The 18,747-nt window shown below is 49.9% G+C and overlaps 7 protein-coding genes across 7 annotated transcripts; 4 read left to right on the top strand and 3 right to left on the bottom strand.

Annotated features, from left to right (window-relative positions):
* The first annotated feature begins 61 nt into the window (after positions 1–61).
* Positions 62–3,404, top strand: BDV27DRAFT_83718 (serine/threonine-protein kinase). Its single transcript, XM_032077731.1, has 4 exons — positions 62–433; positions 495–2,338; positions 2,400–2,462; positions 2,512–3,404. The coding sequence occupies exons 1-4, from the start codon at positions 310–312 to the stop codon at positions 3,256–3,258; spliced, it is 2,778 nt and encodes a 925-aa protein (XP_031930049.1). The 5' UTR covers positions 62–309; the 3' UTR covers positions 3,259–3,404.
* A 10-nt stretch (positions 3,405–3,414) lies between these two features.
* On the bottom strand, positions 3,415–7,626 carry BDV27DRAFT_124690 (DUF3591 domain-containing protein). Its single transcript, XM_032066139.1, has 4 exons — positions 4,393–7,626; positions 4,279–4,335; positions 4,008–4,202; positions 3,415–3,723 (listed from the first exon to the last, which is right to left on the bottom strand). The coding sequence occupies exons 1-4, from the start codon at positions 7,389–7,391 to the stop codon at positions 3,636–3,638; spliced, it is 3,339 nt and encodes a 1,112-aa protein (XP_031930050.1). The 5' UTR covers positions 7,392–7,626; the 3' UTR covers positions 3,415–3,635.
* Positions 7,627–8,752: 1,126 nt separating this feature from the next.
* Positions 8,753–10,294, bottom strand: BDV27DRAFT_124693 (RNA methyltransferase). The gene is made up of 4 exons (XM_032066140.1): positions 10,128–10,294; positions 9,964–10,062; positions 9,615–9,907; positions 8,753–9,556 (listed from the first exon to the last, which is right to left on the bottom strand). Exons 1-4 carry the CDS (start codon positions 10,211–10,213, stop codon positions 9,312–9,314), a joined length of 723 nt encoding a protein of 240 aa, XP_031930051.1. The 5' UTR covers positions 10,214–10,294; the 3' UTR covers positions 8,753–9,311.
* Positions 10,295–10,490: 196 nt separating this feature from the next.
* BDV27DRAFT_155479 (putative Golgi reassembly stacking protein) lies at positions 10,491–11,683 on the top strand (the record flags this gene model as incomplete). Its single annotated transcript, XM_032072148.1, has 3 exons — positions 10,491–10,664; positions 10,723–10,806; positions 10,868–11,683. The coding sequence occupies 3 exons, from the start codon at positions 10,491–10,493 to the stop codon at positions 11,681–11,683; spliced, it is 1,074 nt and encodes a 357-aa protein (XP_031930052.1).
* Positions 11,684–12,037: 354 nt separating this feature from the next.
* On the bottom strand, positions 12,038–12,924 carry BDV27DRAFT_155480 (MICOS complex subunit MIC26/MIC27; the record flags this gene model as incomplete). Its single annotated transcript, XM_032072149.1, has 3 exons — positions 12,038–12,652; positions 12,741–12,833; positions 12,898–12,924. 3 exons carry the CDS (start codon positions 12,922–12,924, stop codon positions 12,038–12,040), a joined length of 735 nt encoding a protein of 244 aa, XP_031930053.1.
* A 174-nt stretch (positions 12,925–13,098) lies between these two features.
* On the top strand, positions 13,099–15,763 carry BDV27DRAFT_124696 (mitochondrial intermediate peptidase). The gene has a single exon (XM_032066141.1). It carries the CDS (start codon positions 13,252–13,254, stop codon positions 15,652–15,654), a length of 2,403 nt encoding a protein of 800 aa, XP_031930054.1. The 5' UTR covers positions 13,099–13,251; the 3' UTR covers positions 15,655–15,763.
* Positions 15,764–16,030: 267 nt separating this feature from the next.
* BDV27DRAFT_124697 (uncharacterized protein) lies at positions 16,031–17,520 on the top strand. The gene is made up of 2 exons (XM_032066142.1): positions 16,031–16,115; positions 16,173–17,520. The coding sequence occupies exon 2, from the start codon at positions 16,500–16,502 to the stop codon at positions 17,448–17,450; it is 951 nt and encodes a 316-aa protein (XP_031930055.1). The 5' UTR covers positions 16,031–16,115; positions 16,173–16,499; the 3' UTR covers positions 17,451–17,520.
* The last annotated feature ends 1,227 nt before the right edge of the window (positions 17,521–18,747 follow it).

Genomic DNA, 18,747 nt, shown 5'->3' on the forward strand with positions numbered 1-18,747 from the left:
ACCATCGTGGCCGATGTCCTTTCAACTTCCTCTTCTCTTTCTTTCCCCTCTGACAAGACTACTACTTCACGCTGTGGCTTTTGCTCTACTCTATCAAACATATTATCTTTTACTATGCACACAGATGCTACTTCCATAGTAGGCCCAGGGAACATTCTTGCCTTTACTATTATAGTCAGCCCTTGGGAAGGTCACTTCTTGGAACAGTTTCAATAGCAACAGAACAAGTCGAAAGTCCTCTTCCATTGGATACTCGCATCGACCAGCCGATGATATTATCTATCGCGTTAAAGCGCAGTTTATACGACTATGTCAGGGTCAGTTTCTGATGCCTCGGCGGCTCAACGGGTCAGAAGAGATAAAATCCGAGTTCGTACTGGGCGAAGAAGTTCTAGGATATTATCTTTACTCGGTCTTCGAAGCTTTCCTAACGGTAAGCTATTATTATATTGCTCCATGATCTGTCACCATGCGAACTGATAACCATGGCTCAGGCCTTACGCCCAGCGCTCTTGAGCCAGAACGTCCTTTACATGCAGAAAACCACCGTCAGGCAATGCAGTCATTTCAGTCTCTATATACACAAGGGATACACACTTCTCGGAATACAATTGTCAGAGAAGTCGAAACTGTCCATGCTCATCCCCCTCCTGCAAATCTCGACCGTCGCAGCTCCAGTGTATTGTTTATACCATCCGATCATTCCAATAAGCAAAGAGAAACGCAGAAAGGTAAAACAGAGGCAGGAGCAGTGTCCCAAAGTTCGAAAGCATATGGGACTAGAGGACCTAATTACCTTGGGAAGCGGAGGAGTCGGTCCACCCCAGCTGTATTCACCCACCTCCTGTCGCGCAAATTATCAACCACTTTTGGAAATCCAACTGTTATTCGTCGTTCACGTCTACGTCAACGACCAAGCGTCCGTATTGTTAGATTCCCGGCTGCCTCAATTCCCAACCTCAATAATCAAGGCGATAGTACTAATGATAGCTCTGATCCTTCAAGCTCGCCTACCAGTAGCGGCTCACCGTTGAGGGCTAAATCAACACCCCCAACCTCGGCAGAACCGTCTATCTTTCATGAAAGAGCAGAGCACTATCATGATGATACGGTTGGATGGAGGCCAACATTAGGCACACCAAGGCCTGTCACAGGAAGAATGCTTGCTCCGATCAAGGAGTCTCCTGGCGTGCCACCCACGGTTCGTACCGTTGAAGCTGTTGCTAATGCTAAAGTCTTTTTCGAAACTTATTTCAAGTCGATCTATTCTGATATCAACCAACGCTCGCAACGGCAGCGAGAACTCGAGCAATACATAAATTCACTGCCTCTGACACCGGAAGAGAAGAACCGAGTATGGCAGAACTGGATTGTCCAGGAACAAGAATATCTTCGTCAATGCCGAGTACTCAAGTCGCACTTCCACAGTTCTTGCCATGACAAGACTGTGTCAGTTGCTGGATTTGAAGTTCTGAAAGAATTGGGTAGAGGGAGTTTTGGCGTCGTTCGTTTAGTTAGGGAGAATAACGCAGGCGAAGCTCCTACTGCTGTGATGAAACGTCCTTGCCCAAATCTCGTTAATGCGAGTACAGCCAGAGGGGGTGAGAATCATCGTCGAAAAGTTATGACCGGAGAAAAGAAGGACGTCTTCGCTATGAAGGTCATCCGAAAGTCGGCAATGATACGCAATAGTCAAGAGGGCCACCTGCGAGCTGAACGGGATTTTCTTGTAGCTTCCGCAAAATCTCGCTGGATCGTTCCGTTGATCGCAAGTTTCCAGGATATCAATTATCTATACCTCATCATGGACTACATGGTTGGTGGGGACTTCTTAGGCCTGCTGATGCGACGATGCATTTTACCTGAAGATATCGCCAGATGGTATGTTGCAGAGATGGTACTGTGTATTGAGGAGGCCCATAGACTTTGCTGGATCCATCGAGACGTCAAGCCAGACAACTTCTTGATATCCGCCTCAGGGCATCTGAAAATCTCGGACTTTGGTCTGGCCTTCGATGGGCACTGGGCCCATGACCAAGTTTACTACAATGATCACCGGTACTCTTTAGTCAAGAGGCTAGGGATTCAAGTTGATGGCGATGTTGAGGACCAGAGAGAGGAACGAAAGCGAAAAGCTGAACAATCAAACTATAGCGACAACGCAGTTACCTTCATGCCCCCTTCCGTGAATCTTCTCGAATGGCGGGATCAACATCAGATGCGAAGGCTGGCAAGGAGTGTGGTCGGTACTAGCCAATACATGGCCCCTGAGGTCATCCGGGGAAGTTTGTATGATGGGAGGTGTGACTGGTGGAGTGTGGGGATTATCCTGTACGAAGTGAGTCTTCCAGCCCCAAGATGTTTGCTTGTAACTCATGTGCTCAATACGAGCTATTTAGTGTCTGTACGGCTTTACACCATTTGCTGCAAAAGATCGAGAAACGACGAAATGGAAGATTCATGTACGCTTGTGTCCTGCGAAATCTTAGTAGCTGCTGACGTTTCATGTAGCATCACCACCAAACATTACATTTCCCGGGAGAGAGGCATACAGACAGGATTGTCTCAACGGAGGCAAGTGATTTCATGAATCGCTTACTCCAGGAGAAAGAGTACCGTCTCTCTTGTGATGCTTACCGGCAAAATGATGTTTTCAATTCACGATCAACGGCGAGACATCTCTTATCCAGCATTGACCCCCGGAGCCGGAATTATCGAAACTTCTATGTGTACCCTAACGATGCAGCCGATATCAAGGCCCATCCATTCTTTCGCGGTATCAAATGGGAACAGCTCCACCAGTCCAGCCCACCGTTCATTCCAAAAGTCAAGAGCTGGGAAGATACGAGGTATTTTGAAGATGCTGGAAGCGTGGTCGATAATGACAACATTTCCATCACCACGGATGCCCAAGGCTCCGGCGATGGGGCAGAAGAAACAGGGGACAAACCGAAACCCATACAGAATCAGGCAGAGTCGCGGCAGAACCAGAAGGGGCCGGTCCCTAATGAGAACACTTCAAACGACGCTATAGAACCCCCTACAAAGACTTTGAAGAAACAAAGAGATAGGAAAAGACCGCGGGATAAGATGCTACGGGACAAGAGGATTCAGAAGACTGTCCTCAAAATGCGCAAGGAGGGAGCCTTCGTGGGCTATACCTACCGCCGGCCCAAGGCTGTTGCAATGGCCTTCGCTCCCGAAAGAGGCCGGCTCTACCTATCACGAGGACATCTGTCCGAGATCTATGGATTGTAGCATGTTCAACAAGTTGAAGTTTATCTCACTGTGCAGCTCGTGAATATGTTTCAATGAGCACTTCGAGCGGTGCGTGCCAAGGAAGCACTGGGCTATCATGTATTTTTAGATATCAGTACTCAATGACAAGTTCGTACGGAGGCCTGAACTATAGGCTTGAGTTAAATGGCTAGATGCTTATTAACCTTCTATTAAGGTAATTACATCTAGGATCGTAAACCACGGGGAGTGTCCCATCATAAGCCCCCATATCAATGACCGAAGTCTTCAAAAGAAGAGATAATGCGAATAAAATAAGTATGTTAAGGGTATCACAAACAAAACATGATAGCAGTGACCTCGCCAAATCTGTCGTAGTAAAATAAATACTTCCTGGTTTAAATGGCGGGAGGAGCGCCCATAGCGAAGGCAGAATCGCTGACACGGTCTTCGGGTTTCATGGTGCCGTTGAGGAGGGGACAAAGTCTGTTGATTCAGTCACAAGAATGTTAGCGTTCCGCTACTTTGACCTTGACGTGTTCTTGGATGTGTGACTGGGTCCTTGAGGGGTCATCTGCGTCTGGGGACCAATATGCATATTGATATTGCCGGGATATGGAGTAGACGTCTGAAGCATTGCAGCTGGGGTCCTTATTCTTCTCCTTGCTCTTGGACGAGCACAAGGGGGTTCAGGGAAAGTGAAAGCAGAAGCAAAGAAGGGAAGAGGGACACTATCAGAAGCAGGGAGAGGGGTTGCAGAGGGGACGCACTTCTTGTTGGTCTTGATGTGACCGACTTGGCCGCAGTTGGCGCATTTGCGTTGGGTGCCTGCTCCTTTGCCGCTGCCACCGGGGCCTCCGTCGGCTGGGGAATCGCCGGCTGATGTGCGGGTCGCGCCTTTTTGTTTCTCGCGCGCGAATCGTCGCTCTTTGTTTCTGTTTAAGCGGCTGAGTTCGGCTTCGAGGCTGTGTATTTTTGTAAGTTTTGGCTTTGTTTTGTAGGACTGGAGTTGATATTAGGGTGGCTATGTTGATGACGTACAGTTTCTTGTTGCGAGCGTCTACTTCTGGATCGCCTGTTGGTTGGAGGTTCTCGAGCCTGGGGTGGTGGTTAGTTTGAGGGTGTTTTTGCGGATCTCATGTCAGTTGTACATACTTGGTGGTTAGAGCTTCCAACTTGTGGCGATGCTGGATATAGTGACGGATAACCCTGGGATCCCAGACCATGGTTTCTTTGGAATATATCTGGCCCTTGTCGTCCTTGAATTGTCGGACAATGCGCAAGACCTTACCTCTCTGATCCGGCATACTCATCTTGCTGAACTGGCTAGTTGTTTCGTCATCACGGCGGCCCGGACCTGGAGTGGGGGCTTCAGATCTTGGGGTAGGCTTGTTAAACTCCTCTTCTAATTCCCGGTCGATGTCACTGTCATCGTCCGAATGCTCGATCGTCGACGAGAGGCTGGCTTTTTGCGCATCCCAAATCCGACGGATCGAGGTTTCGTATGACTTTTGTTGTCTAGCGACGTTGTAACTGTGACCGCCGAGCTCTTTCAGTCTCTGGGCATCTAGCTTATCTTCAACACTTTCGCCAATGGCCTTGAAACCACCTTTCATGGAGGTCTTGATGAAACTGAAGCCCTCGCCACGACCAGTGGGGTCACCTTCTCCATGAAGTTTGAGCATAGCCTTGCCCTGAGATGCCAGGAGGAAATTACGAGTCGCCTTCCAAGGAGCCATCTGCTGCTCGAAGCTCTCTGTTTCCTCGTCATTATCCTCATCGCCCCCTGTTTCAGCATCGTTGCCATAACCCGTGTCATGCAGATGCTGCTGGCCGACCTGCATCGATTCTAGGAGACATACATCCTCGGGCTGAACCCATGAGCGGATTACGTCCTGCTCCGGGACGGGCTCGAGGGGCACCCAATATTTCGAATCTTTGTCATGTTGGAGGAAGTCTTTGACCTTCTGGCGGTTCTGCATATCGCTGGTTCCAGGGATGTGAGCGGTGACATCGCTGATCGAAAGTCGCAGATCAGGACTCTTCTTCAAGAGGCGATACACGAGCATCTTCATGCGATTCTTTGCAACAGTGGTGACCTTCCGTGAATGAGGGCCAGGAACATCCACCGATGGGAACTGTTGACCAGCGACAAACAGATTTTCAATATTCCTGATAAAATAATCACTGCCCCCAGAACCAGTGCTACTGCGTATGATTAAGAAATCTGTAGGCTTGGTCTCATGCTGGAACAGCGGAGCCCGATACATCGAGTTGGAGATAGCAGGGGTAATCTCGCCCGGGTCGACATGACCAAAAATGGAGAAAGGACTCTTATCCTGAGGGAGAAGAACCGCTGTTTCACCAATTTCTGCTTTTGGGCGAGTGGGGTCGTCCATATTTTTCCGACGATAGTAATTAATGATTCGATTAGACATGCCAAAGTTCGACAGCATGACGGGGACCTCCTCAGAATACTCCACCAGTAAGGCTGTGGAGTTGTCGGCAAGAGACAATGCCCTGGTAGAATTGTACAGAGTCTTGACATCCTTGCCCCTTTGATGCTTGCGTTTGATGTATGTAGAGTTTTTGAACCAACAAGTCTGGCCGGGCCGGAAAGATAAAGCTGGGCGATGAAACGACCGAGCCTCCGCTTTGGCAAGCTCGGTCTTGTAATATGGCCATTGCAGACGAAGAGCCGGCATACTGTGCTCGAGAGTGACATTGCCCAAGGTGCTTCGGACCTTGTTCTGGTGGTTTTGTTTCAGCATGTCGTATGCTTGATCATTTGATATGTTATAGCGTGAGGTGAGGCGGCGAGTGACATTAACATCCATTTCATCCCGATTAAGAGCACCAATAGCCTTGGGTTTCTGTGTCACAGATTCGGGTCCCCGTTCGTCGAGGAGGATGTGAGGATCATTCATGTCCACAGTCACCTTTTGCGCGATACGCGATGTTGCTCGCTCGGGATCATCAATCAATGGCACGTCTATATGAGAGAAAGCTATCAATTCCGCCGGGTCTCTGCCAAGCTTGCGCTTTTTCACTGGACGGGTAGTTTCTAGAAGCCAGTCATCTTCAGCATCCTCTGTCACCTCTTGAGCAATAGGTTCGTCAATATCCATGATAGAGATATCGCTCTTGACATCCCAATCCATACAAACCACGCGAAGATCATTCAACGTAACACCCCCCGGCAGAGCCTCATCGGTATCTGTGTCGAGGTCGAAGTCTTCTTTAGCCTCTTCTTCCTCTTCCTCCTCCGGTGTAGCCTCGGCAACAGCCACTACTCCCAGATGCTCCGACTCCAATGAGCGCTTCAACACCTGACCACCTGATTTAAAAGCCCTCTCCTGATCTTGCGCAAGCTCTATGTTGACTTTGCTAGGGAGCACAGGTTTGGGGGGCTTCGGGGGCTGCTTGCCGAGAAAGAAAGCTTTTTTGTGGGGGATAAGTTCGAGAAAGCGAGGAAGTGTTTTGCGATCAAATTTGGGGAACAGTGAGTGTAGAAGCTCTTCGACGTTTTCCGGGGGTGCGGGTGGATTGTCTGGGCCGACAGTCGACATGGCAAATAGAGCTTGTTGTAACTTCCATGCTCGCAGAGCCGCTGGGTCCATATCCTCAGCCACCGTACCTATGTCCTCGTCGTCCAAAATATCCTCGTCTTCTTCCATGGCCATGGGTTCCGGTTCAGGAGCAGGTGTCTCAACCGTGTCCGGCGCAGGTTGAGGCTGTTCGTCCTCCTCGAACAAATCACGGGTGGCATCGGCATGATCTTGAACAGGAGACGCGGGTCCCTCACCAAAGAGGTCATCGAGCTCATCGCCACCTTCTGGTTGTGGTTGTGTCTCGTCTCCCTGGTCGCCGAAAAGATCTTCTTCCTCCGCTTCAAACAAGCCTTTGTCCTCATCCATAGCTGCCTCTCCATTTTCTGCGGGAACTTGTGCCCTCTCCTCTTCTTCAGGAAGCTCATCGTCATCGAAATCCTCGTAGTCCACCGCGTCATCTGCTTTCTCGCCAGGTTCCAAGTCCCGCTGTAAGAAATCAAAAGACATGCCGCCATCTGCGAGGGGTCCGTTCATCTGGCGCATAACACTCTCAAAGTCGGCATCTTCGGCATCAGGTGCCGGGAGGTCGGTAGCGTGAGGCATATTGAAGGTAGCAAGTCGAGAGGATCAAACGACCAAATCTTCCGGTGAAATAACAGAGCGAGAGGGACAGGTCGATAGTCGGCGGATGCTCGGACAACTGGACGTTATGAAGGAGCGCACATGGAGAGCGATGGTGACTGCGCGTAAATCCAACCGGCTATCAGGTTTCTTGTGTCCGCGGGACGTAGTGAATTGCGGAGCGCGAAGATAGAAGCTGGTTTCGCGGCAAAGCAGCTTGGTCCGCTGTAGCTTATCTACGGAGTAATACTATCTCCGATACACTTTCCTTTCAGAAAAAATGTCACGTGATAACATTCTGGTGGGGCCAAAATTTAGGTAATTGACTAATTGAAGGTTGGCGGATCTGGATGGATCATAGAATCCTCAGGCCACGGCTTGGTTCGTTCTGTTGGCCAGTTATTTTACATCAACACTCGACAATTCTCACAACACGGAGCATATTCATACAGTAGAGGTCTTAGGTAACTCTTAGGATATTAAATGATTTCTATGTATGCTTATGTTGATCTTGATTTAACTGAAAATATCTCCTCGTGATTCTTCGTACAAAAGTCCTCGGTATATATTATTCATAACTGGGTTTGAGTCTATCTTCCAGTAGCCTGAGGCACGCGGACATCATGTTCTTTGGCCTCATGTTTAGCCATTAGCTGGGAATTAGTTAAGATTTCCTCAATCGCTATTGTCGCTGGCACGTTCCAGTTATCATTCATATACTCTATCTATAGCCAAAGTAATCGGCTATCCTTTCATCATGTCTATCGCGCTGTTTCATGGATTCTCTCCTGAGCATACTCCGTACGTAAATATTACCGGATGTAGACCCAGACACACATGACCTCGCTTCCCACTAGCGCCACCCGTCTAATATAAATACCGGCGAATTCCCATTCATTTCGAAAATCAAGCGACTCTACGTAAGTTCATCCCCCCCTACCTTGGGAATCTCAGAACAAAATTAAAGACCAAGAATGACTGCTAACATTTCTGCCTACAGTTCAAAGAATCACTTTAGAGTAGACGTCCCACCTCTGAACTCTTCTAAAGAGCTACAGAATCTCCACCCTTGCTGATGACTTCTATGTCCTCAATGCCCTAAAGTGAAGCCGTGTTTACTCTCGCCTCGATGGTTGGTATCTGCGAACGACTTGCTTCGGCGAGCTTGCTCGAGTGCCTTTCGTCCAGGGAGTGGTGATGATCTTTACCTTGTCTTGATGTCTTGACTTCGGTCGGTCAGATTTGGTGGGTGTTGAGGAGGTCTGAAAGGTGTTCGATCCCGATTTTTTTTTTTTTCACTTTGATGTTGGTGATATGATCGGGACTTGGAGTTTTTATGATACCCAAATTTGCTCAAATTAAACTATCATTTTCTCAAACATCTGATCCATTGTAAAACCGTATCTTAGACTCGATAACAGCGATAGTTCTGAATCGCCATGGGTAAAAAAGAAATTGTTCCTTTCATAAATTATATCAATTAGGCCTCGTGACGCTATAACCTTTGAGGGAAGTCTCAATGAAGCTCTAGAAAATCTGAAGTTTGTTCCACTCAATGTCCGACATGACACTAAAAGTCGACGCCCGGAGACACTCACATTATGAACCTACCTGTGGCACGGGTTTTGTAAACATCATTCGAATTGAACCACATTCGAAGCGATTTCTTGCTGTACACCGCTCTATAGCTCATTGCTAAATTTGTCCGGAGCCGGTGCTTATTGATAGGGTCTCCGAAGATTTCGAGGGCCAATTAAAGGCTGATGGATCTACGAAGATCGCACTATATGCCAATCTCAAATTGGGCGGCTAGCTGTATCCTCTTCAGGCTTATTGATTAGTTCCTCTATTAAGAGAATACTACCAATTGTTGAAGCCAAGCCACGCAGAGCAGAATTTGAGTTATTGGAGGTTGAACCCGCCGTAATAGATGCACAGCGCCTTGCTAGCGCCTTCCATACAATAATGCATCACTGTTGCTTTTCCCCCATCCTTGACTAGTTTCGCGAGCTGCTTCACGTTTGACGTCCGAGGAAGATAGAGGACCATATGCTCCGTAAACAAAGCATACTCGTTGTATAATGTAGCCAAGGAATAGGGTTCCATTGTGCTCAGATTGAACACTTTGTCGGAGCGATACCCAGGGCCTGTATATGTGTAAGCACCTTCGAAATCATCAACAAGTAAGAGGAATTGAGAACATACCACCCCACGGAGGGCTTGCAAACAGAACACTATATGGACCCAGGTCCTTGAGTTGGTTGTTCACGATCTGAAGACTGTCACCCTCGAACCAGGTGATTTTATCTTCAACTCCATATATCTTGGCATTGTGTTTCGCGCACAGCAGGACAGCCGGATTCTTCTCAATACCATATACACGTTTCCAGCGACCCGATCGCGCAAAGGCGATGGTATTCCCGCCGGCTCCAGCAAATGCATCAACTAGGACCATGCGAGACGGGGGAGCAGCGCTGGCAATATGCTCAGCTATCTCACTGTAAAAGTGATCTTAGTCCACCATAAATCGAAAGACAAAGAATCATCCACTCACTTAGCAACAGGCTCGGGCGTAACGCCAAACCATGCATCGTCTGTTAGCCATACACCCTCATCATACTTGGAGAAGATCTTATAGCGCTGGGCCCAATAACTGCGTAGAGTGAGCTGTATATCCGGATATCATATGCTGGGGTGAATTTGATAGTAATCGCATACTTCTGGATATCCCAAGGAACTTCACCGATATCGTTGTAATGGTGAACCTCCGGGGGAGCTTCCTCTGTTGTATGTTCTCCAGACATGACTGAAGTGGAAAAAATACAAATTTGATGTCACCAAAGGAGTGTATGATTTATTTATCACATGCCATCATTCGAACTCCTGTCGGATTTTCATACAGAAATCTAGAAAGCGCGATAAATAATCATGATGCTGATAAGTTGATAACGTGGGTGTTTGTCTGGTTTGCAACTGGGCAGCAGCTCTCCACAATGCGATCGTGTTTACAGCAACCAGAACTCGGAGTTATACTCAGGTTAATACACCTCACCAGATAAACTTTTCTAACAAAGGCCGATCATGTTCGGAGTTCTGAACCGCTTTATCGGCCACCTGGACGGCGAACCGGTCCAGCAGCCTCGAGCTACCACCAACGATAATGCATTTGGATTCCAAGTACTCCGCAACAAGGACCCGGAACTTCCCCTGGAGCCATGGTTTGACTTCATTGTTGGCATTAATGGGCGTCTGATTGTGGGTGCAGATACAGCATTTCTGGTTTGAAGTGATATACTAACTATACTATGACCAGGACTATCCGGACCCGAATCTCTTCGCTACCGAAGTTCGTAATTGCGCAGGTTCCAATGTGACATTCGAAGTTTGGAGTGCGAAGGTGGGCTCTGTCCAAATCTTGCCATACTACATCTTATTCTAACCAATATGGTTATGTATAGGGTCAGAAGACACACACCGTCTCTATTCCAATCTCTCCATCCAATCCTACGCTGGGCCTTGCATTGCAGCTTGCGCCTCTTTCCTCGACACAACATATCTGGCATGTGTTGAACATCCCGTCACCGCTCAGTCCGGCATACCGGGCAGGGCTACTTCCACACTCAGACTACATCATTGGAACGCCTAGTGGAACGTTACGGGGAGAATCCGCACTGGGAGAATTGGTGGAGGACCACCTGGACCGAACACTGGTGTTATGGGTGTACAACAGCGAATTCGACGTAGTACGTGAGGTTGAATTGGTGCCCACCCGAGGCTGGGGTGGTGAGGGCGCATTAGGGGCCGAACTAGGCTACGGTGCATTACACAGACTACCCGTTGGGTTGGGTGAGGAGGTAGAAGGCCCTGGCGAGGTAGTATTTGAAACGCGTGCGGATGGCACCTCCACTCCCGTCCTGGACCCGATGAATCCGACTCAGGGCCAGGGTGTCGGACCTGGTGCCACCGCTGGCGGTCATTTTCTGGTCCCGGCCAATATGACAACGCCGCCTCCCTTGGCGTCGCAGGCGCCACGAAGCCTTTCTGGGTCACCAGCGCCTGGACCATCACCTGCTGCGCGCCGTGGCAAGACCCGCCAATACGCCGTTTCGCCTAACCGGGCATTCGATGAGTATTTTGCCGAGGGGGAACAGAAGAGTAAAGAGCAGGACTACGCTCCGTCACGGAAGGGAACGCCCCTGCCTCCTCCGCCAAAAGGAATTCGGTCGCCGCCGCCGCCGCCGTCGTCAGGAAGCCCCGCGCCGGCGACGGAGTAGGGAAGCGGACTGCCTGATGAACTAGGTATTCCGATCGTAGAGTTTCTCGTTTGTAGAGTATCATGAGTCTCCGGAGTTACGATGGTCGAGTGGGGTATGATATACCAATTGATGGATTCCCAATTTCAGTCAATCTTTCACAGCGATGCTGCGCACCACTTTCTACTCCACCAAATTTTAAACATGAGGCGAATGTGCCGAACAGGGAGTCCTTGAATCTAACTGTTTAAAGTACACATATGCAATGGAATTTAAGCCATCCAAGCCGATAGTCGCAGCACAGGCTTCAAATGGCATCCGCTACAAGGAAAACAACCGAACAAAGGGGGAGAGACAGATTGAAAATGCAATAATCTAGTGACCCTTGCTGACCAGCTCCTCCAGCTTCTTGCGAGTCTCTCCGATTTTATCTTCCATCATGGCTCGCGCCATGCCGCTGTGTGCCACGCCAGTAGACCAGATATGCTCAGCCCGTTCACGGAGGTAGAGGTGCTGCTCGGCAATAGCGGGGACCTTCTTCTCGTACTCCCACACCAGGTCGGAGATGTTGCGCATCGTCACGGGCAGGAGGGACCAGGCGGCCACGGTACCGAACGCGAGCGGAGAGGCGGTGCGCAGGAAGATACCACGGTTGCGGGACACAATAGAACCGGCCATGGCAGAGACGATGACATAGGCGCCACCGGGGAGGAGACGCTCACCGGACTCGGGCGACGGGGCCAACGAAGCGATGGTGTTGGTGAAAGCGTTCTCGATGTGGAGGGCCCGGGACAGGAAGTCGTTGAAGCAGTTCTCAGCGGCGAGGGAGTTTTCGTAGAGGAAAAGACGGGCGTGTCGGACCTGAGCCGTCAAGATATCTGTAGGAGTAGGGGACGAGGAGGAGGATGGGGACGACTTGGGAGGAGCAGGAGGAAGGGTCTTCGTGGGTTCCGGGATATCGGCCGGGAAGTCATCATAGATAGGTTTCCTCTGCACGAATCGCAATGATTAGAATGAGACGCTTGGGATGTATGGACTAGAGCTCTTCTAGTCTAGAAAAGCTTAGGTCAGATCATACGGCATTCTTAGGCTCCTCAGCAAAGGCGGTTCGCCGGGGATAGAAGGCTACACCTCCAGCCAAAAGAGTGGCAGCGATGGGGGCCACAGCCCGCTAAACGGCGTCAGTACTGAAGAAGAATACTTGGATTAGATTACGGAAGAGCCGGGGAGTCTACCTGCTGGAACATCGGCCGAAAGGACATGCTGCACGAGGCCAATGGACGGAAGAACAAGACGGGGAGTGATTTGAAGGTCGTCTGAGGGCTTGTTGAAGTTCACGGGAAAGCGTGACTACGCCAAGACTTTTTTTCGGCGGGCGTTCGGCTGTTCCTCCGTCATCGTCCGGCCTTCACTTTTGACTCTCTTGAGACTCTCGCCTTGATTTTCCCCCATTTTCCCCTCTTTCTTTCCCCCATCTCACGGATTATTTAAGATCTACTTTACTTTCTGTCAATTCCGCGCTGTTGACTCTTGAATTTTTGACTATCATATTTACAACATCCATGCTGAATTGAGCTTCCTTTGCTCCAATGGCAGGACACATGCTGATGCCGCTCCGGCGTCGGCCATGGACCTGTCGGGCATGCCTGCAGCGACTGCAGCAACCTCGTCGATCCTTGGAAACCGCCGCGTCGCCCTCCTCCCAGTCGGATGTATACGATTACACCCCCACAAACCATTCCACCCAGAAAAAGACTAACGACGAAACCCTTCGACGAGTGTTCGATTCGCAACCGTTCTGGAGAGAGTTTTCGCAGCGTAGCGCCACCCAATCCAAGCCCACCGGATTAGTTCAGAACCAATACTTGACCAACCCCGATGGATTTCGCGCTTTTGCCAATGTCTCCCTACAGAGATGTCAAGCAATCGTCTCCAAAGTCCTTTCCGCCTCCACGCTGGAAGAATATCGGGACATGGCTCGGGATCTTGACCGGCTGAGTGATCTGCTCTGCCGAGTGATCGACCTGTCAGATTTTATCAGAGTCATTCACCCTGACCCGCGCGTGCAGGAGGCGGCTACGCAGGCGTATGCGCTAATGTTCGAGTACATGAATGTTCTGAATACGACCACAGGGCTCAACGATCAGCTGAAGAAGGCGGCCAGCAATCCGGATGTAACTTCGCACTGGTCGGAGGAGGAGAAGATTGTGGCGCAGATTCTGATTAAGGATTTCTCCAATTCCGCTATTCACATGCCACCAAACGAGAGACAGCGATTCGTGAACCTATCAAACGACATCAGTCAGCTCGGGTCAAACTTTGTTAATAGCGCCGAGCCCGCCAAATCGCAGGTGGTGGTAGGCGCCAATAGTCTGCGGGGACTGGACCCGATTCTTGTCCAGCAGATCAGACGATGGAATCGTACCGCGTCGGTTCCGACGACGGGCATGATCCCACGGCTGGCGTTGCGGTCAGTTCACGACGAGGGTGTCCGCAGAGATGTTTATCTGGCGACTCGAACATCCAGCTCGCGCCAGCTCCATCGATTGGAGGAACTGCTCAGCAAACGGGCGGAGCTCGCCCAGCTGTCGGGCCACTCCAGCTTCGGCCATATGACGCTCAGCGATAAAATGGCCAAAAGCCCCGAGGCGGTTTCCAACTTTCTGACGGCGTTGGTGGGCAGCAACCGCGAGTATGTTCAGGAAGAACTGTCCAAGTTACAGGCGATGAAGGGAGCGTCCCCATTGCAGCCGTGGGACCACGCCTACTATGTTCATCAACGCGTCCTGCAATATTCGCAGTCCCGGCGGTCGCGTGAGCTGAGTGCTGTACCCGAGTTCTTCTCTTTGGGTACGGTGATGCAAGGGTTGTCGCGGCTTTTTGACCGCCTTTATGGTGTCCGGCTCGTGCCGCAGGAGACAGCTGCAGGTGAGACGTGGAACCCAGACGTGCGTCGATTGGACGTCGTCGACGAAGCCGACAGACATATTGCAGTGATCTACTGTGACCTGTTCTCTCGGCCGAACAAACATCCCAACCCTGCTCATTTCACCTTGCGATGCGCTCGGGAGATCTCCTCGGAAGAAGTGGCGGAGTGTGCCACAATGGATCATTCGGCACACCCCAACGATGGAATGGCCACAGCGGTTGATCCGCAATCGAAGACCCTCCGACAGCTGCCGACAATCGCATTGGTGTGTGACTTCGCGGAGCCGCCAGCGACCGGCGCGGGGCGCCCGTCGTTGCTCAGCGAACACAGTGTCCGGACGCTGTTCCACGAAATGGGTCATGCGCTGCATTCCATTTTGGGACAGACTCGGTTGCAGTCGATTTCCGGGACGCGGTGCGCAACCGATTTCGCCGAATTACCGTCGGTTCTCATGGAGCGGTTTGCTACCGAGCCCGCGGTGCTCTCCATGTACGCCCGTCATTGGCAGACCGACCAACCGCTGTCCGAGAGTATGATGTTGAGCATGGAGAAGGATCGCCTGGCCCACGGTTCGATCTACGGTGCCGTGGAGAACGAGGCCCAGATCCTCATGGCGCTGGTGGATCAGGCATACCACTCGATCCCGGCCGACAAAGCCGGCCAGATTGACAGCACGGCGATCTACCACCAGGTCTCGTCGGCCCACTCGACCCTACCCGATCCGACGGACAGCCGGCCACCCACCTCGTGGCAAGGGTTCTTCGGTCATCTCTATGGCTACGGTGCGACCTACTACAGTTATATCTTCGACCGGGCGATCGCCAACAAGATCTGGGAGGATGTCTTCCAGGCGGGCAAAGCGGCGGTGGATCGCGAGGCCGGCGAGCGATACAAGAATGAAGTGCTCCGCTGGGGCGGTGGACGTAACGGATGGGATTGCGTGGCAGGCGTGTTGGGAAGCACCAACGCGGCCAACGCAAATGGACGACTGGCGGAAGGCGGCGACGAAGCCATGCGGGAAGTCGGACGATGGGGTTTGGGCCGGGATGGAGTCTCGGGCTAAACCATGCAGGAATATGCAATATAAAATCCTGTAAATACTAGACTAACCTAACCTAACTAACTAACTATTACTAGAACAACAACAATAATACCCATGTCTCACTTTCGTCCTATTTTCTCCCCAAATTAATTCCCAAGTCTCAAACTTACTTATCTTACGTCTGCTGACCGCGTAAGGGGAAAGAAAAAAAAAAAAAAAGAAACATCAACGGGCGCCAGTGTTACGACCAACAGCCTCGGCATGCATCCCTTGGCTACCACTGTAGACATCTCAGATGCATGTGTTTTCGTTATCTTGAATTTAAATAAAAATCACTAGTCATGGTTTCCCACCTAATTCTGGAAAAAGACCCGGTCTTTTAACGGTGAAGCAACGGTTTTTTTTTTTTTTTTTTGTAATTCATTGTATTTTAGTTTTTATTTTAGTTTTTATTTTCCCGGCAGAAACCGTTCTTATCTGGGGTTGGGGTTTCCTTTATATATCTCTCTGGTCTTATTTATTACTTACCATATTAGTAGCCAACTTTGTCTCCCTCAAATGCATGTCTGAGACTAGACTACGTATCTCTCTGTCTGTCTAACTTTTATATTGCTCTTTTTTCTTTCACCTCAGTAATTAGACATGGTAACTCCTTACGTTGTTTTATTTATCTAACCAATGCCTATACTCATTAATCAAACTCATTGACATACACGCTACCTTACACCAAAGGAATAAACAACAACTCCACAACCAACACAATCACCAAACCCACCTAATTCAATTCAATTCAACTCAACCCAAACCAAAGAAAAAGGAAAAGGACCAAGAATACATGCCAACCCAAAAGAAAAGAAACCAACAAAATGCCCCCCATAAAAATCCTCCCCTCCAACAACAACAACAACAACAACAACAACGACAACAACACCACTACCACCACATCATCCATATCCAGCTTCACGACCTCAATCTCCACAAATTCACTCTCTTCAAAGCATAACAACACCAATACTCACCAACAACAAACACTCACCCGCCGTCCAACATTAACCAATCTTACAAGATGGGTCTCGAGGAAGATATCTCGACAGAGACTGCCTGATCATACTAGTTCTAGTCGTGATGGGGATCTCAATGAGGAGGAGGAGGAAGGGAGAAGGACGGAGGATGATTATGCGGCTTGGTGTTGGGCTTTTAGTGAGGGGAGGACTACGGGACCTTATTCTCATTCTCAGGGGAATACTACTAATACTTATCCTCGTCGGTGTGACGAGTATGGGGATAATCAGGGGTATGAGTATGATCATGGGTATGGGTCTTCTTATCCTGAGCATGGTCATGGTCATGGTCATGGCCATGACCATGGACAAGAACATGAACAAAGCTATGATGAGAATCTATTCTCAGATTTCGACGGACAAAGCCCTAGAAATGACTGTTCCACGGGAAAGTCCGAGGCCCCGACATCCGCAGATCATGGTGGGGAACAACAGGGCGGCAATACGACGAACACGAGGGGAACGTACACGTTTCTCCAGAACCAAGATGATCGACTGGGACGACACGAGAGCTCGGAAAGTGTTCCGGCGGATCAGCTGTTGCGATTTACGCCGATCGGTCACTATGGGTATAGTCCCTTGACGGCGGGGTCACCAGTGTCGCCGCCACCTCGCATCCTGACGCCGGCCAGGTATGCGGAGACGAATCGGATGGAGAGGGAGAAAAGTAATGAACTGAAGCAAAAGCAGAAGGCGCAGAAGGGCTTTTGGGGGCCGGTTCGAGCGCTGTGGCTTTCTTTGCGGCGGTCGAGGTGACATTCTACTACTTACTATATGTAATATTCTGTCCATTCCTTTTACATTTCTTTTTTCTTTTCTTTTCTTTTTTTTTTTTTCTTTCTATGTTTTATGTGTTACTACAATGTGTTTCCTACATTGCGATTGATACCCATGGAGAGAATGAATGTCAGCGGTAGTTTAATCATATAAGAAAAAATATCATACTGGTTCTTCCTTTCTCTCTCTCTCTTGACACGGTAAACATGTCCGATATAGTACACTGCATTAATCTGTGACCCATGACTGCACACATAAGAAAAAACAAAGAAAATAAAATAAAAATAAAATAAAATAAAAAAGGAAAATCTTGCGGCCTAAGACCAACGCCTCATGGAGTCTTTGAACAACGCATCGTTCGCTGTCCAGCCCCAGTCGAGGTCCAGTCCACAATAAAATAAAATCTGCATGAGCGGCGATCACAGCGGAGGCTAAACAGGGGTATCCTGAGCTCTTATTACATACAACTGCATAGCTAATACAAGAAGAACCGATAATTCCAATCAGATACAAAGGAAAGATACGTCGAGGTCATGCGTAACCTCGTTCACCAACCATGTCGATTACCTCGACGCTCCTTCGCCAGCCTGATTGTCATCCGAACTGCTGCTTGACCTCTCCGGCTGTGGAGTCATCGCGGGGCTTCGATCAGGTGTTGTGCGTTGCGACACTAAAGCAAGCTCCCGAATGAGTCTAAGACAGTATTAGTTTAAGCCTTCGAAAGACAAAGGAGGTTAACCTACCGTTGGTGCTCGTCGTACCAGTCGTCGTTGGCCGTGCGGATGTGCTTAAGCTGTTCCTGAATGCTTGCTATCTGCAAGAACCGTCCAATTAGTATTCCTGTCTGCCGAGGGAACGGACCATGTTAGGTGAAGGGGTGATAATCGGGGATTTCTGAAGGGCAGGTCGATGATAAACGGGGAGGTCCCACCGTTCCCTCAATGGATGAACCAAGGTCCTCACCTTCCGCTGCGGCCGGACCTGCGTCTCCTCCAGCAGGGGCCTTCTCGCCTTCGGCCGCCCACCGGCTGCTCTCAAGCCCTGCGCCCTTGCCCTCGGCCTTCAGGGACGCCACTTCAGCCTCGAGCTCACGAATGCGCTTGCGGCTGCTCGAGATCGCCGAATCGACTTCGCCTAACTGGTTGAGCAACGACATGTTCTTGTCGATCTGATCGTTCAGGTCCCTCTCGCCTTGGATGAGTTTCTCGTCCATCGCCCGGTTCTGCGTCCTCAGCTCGTCGAGTTCAATGTGAATGGCTTCCTGCTTGCTCTTAAC

This window comes from Aspergillus caelatus (assembly GCF_009193585.1).
Source record: "Aspergillus caelatus strain CBS 763.97 unplaced genomic scaffold BDV27scaffold_43, whole genome shotgun sequence".
Lineage (NCBI taxonomy): Eukaryota > Fungi > Ascomycota > Eurotiomycetes > Eurotiales > Aspergillaceae > Aspergillus > Aspergillus caelatus.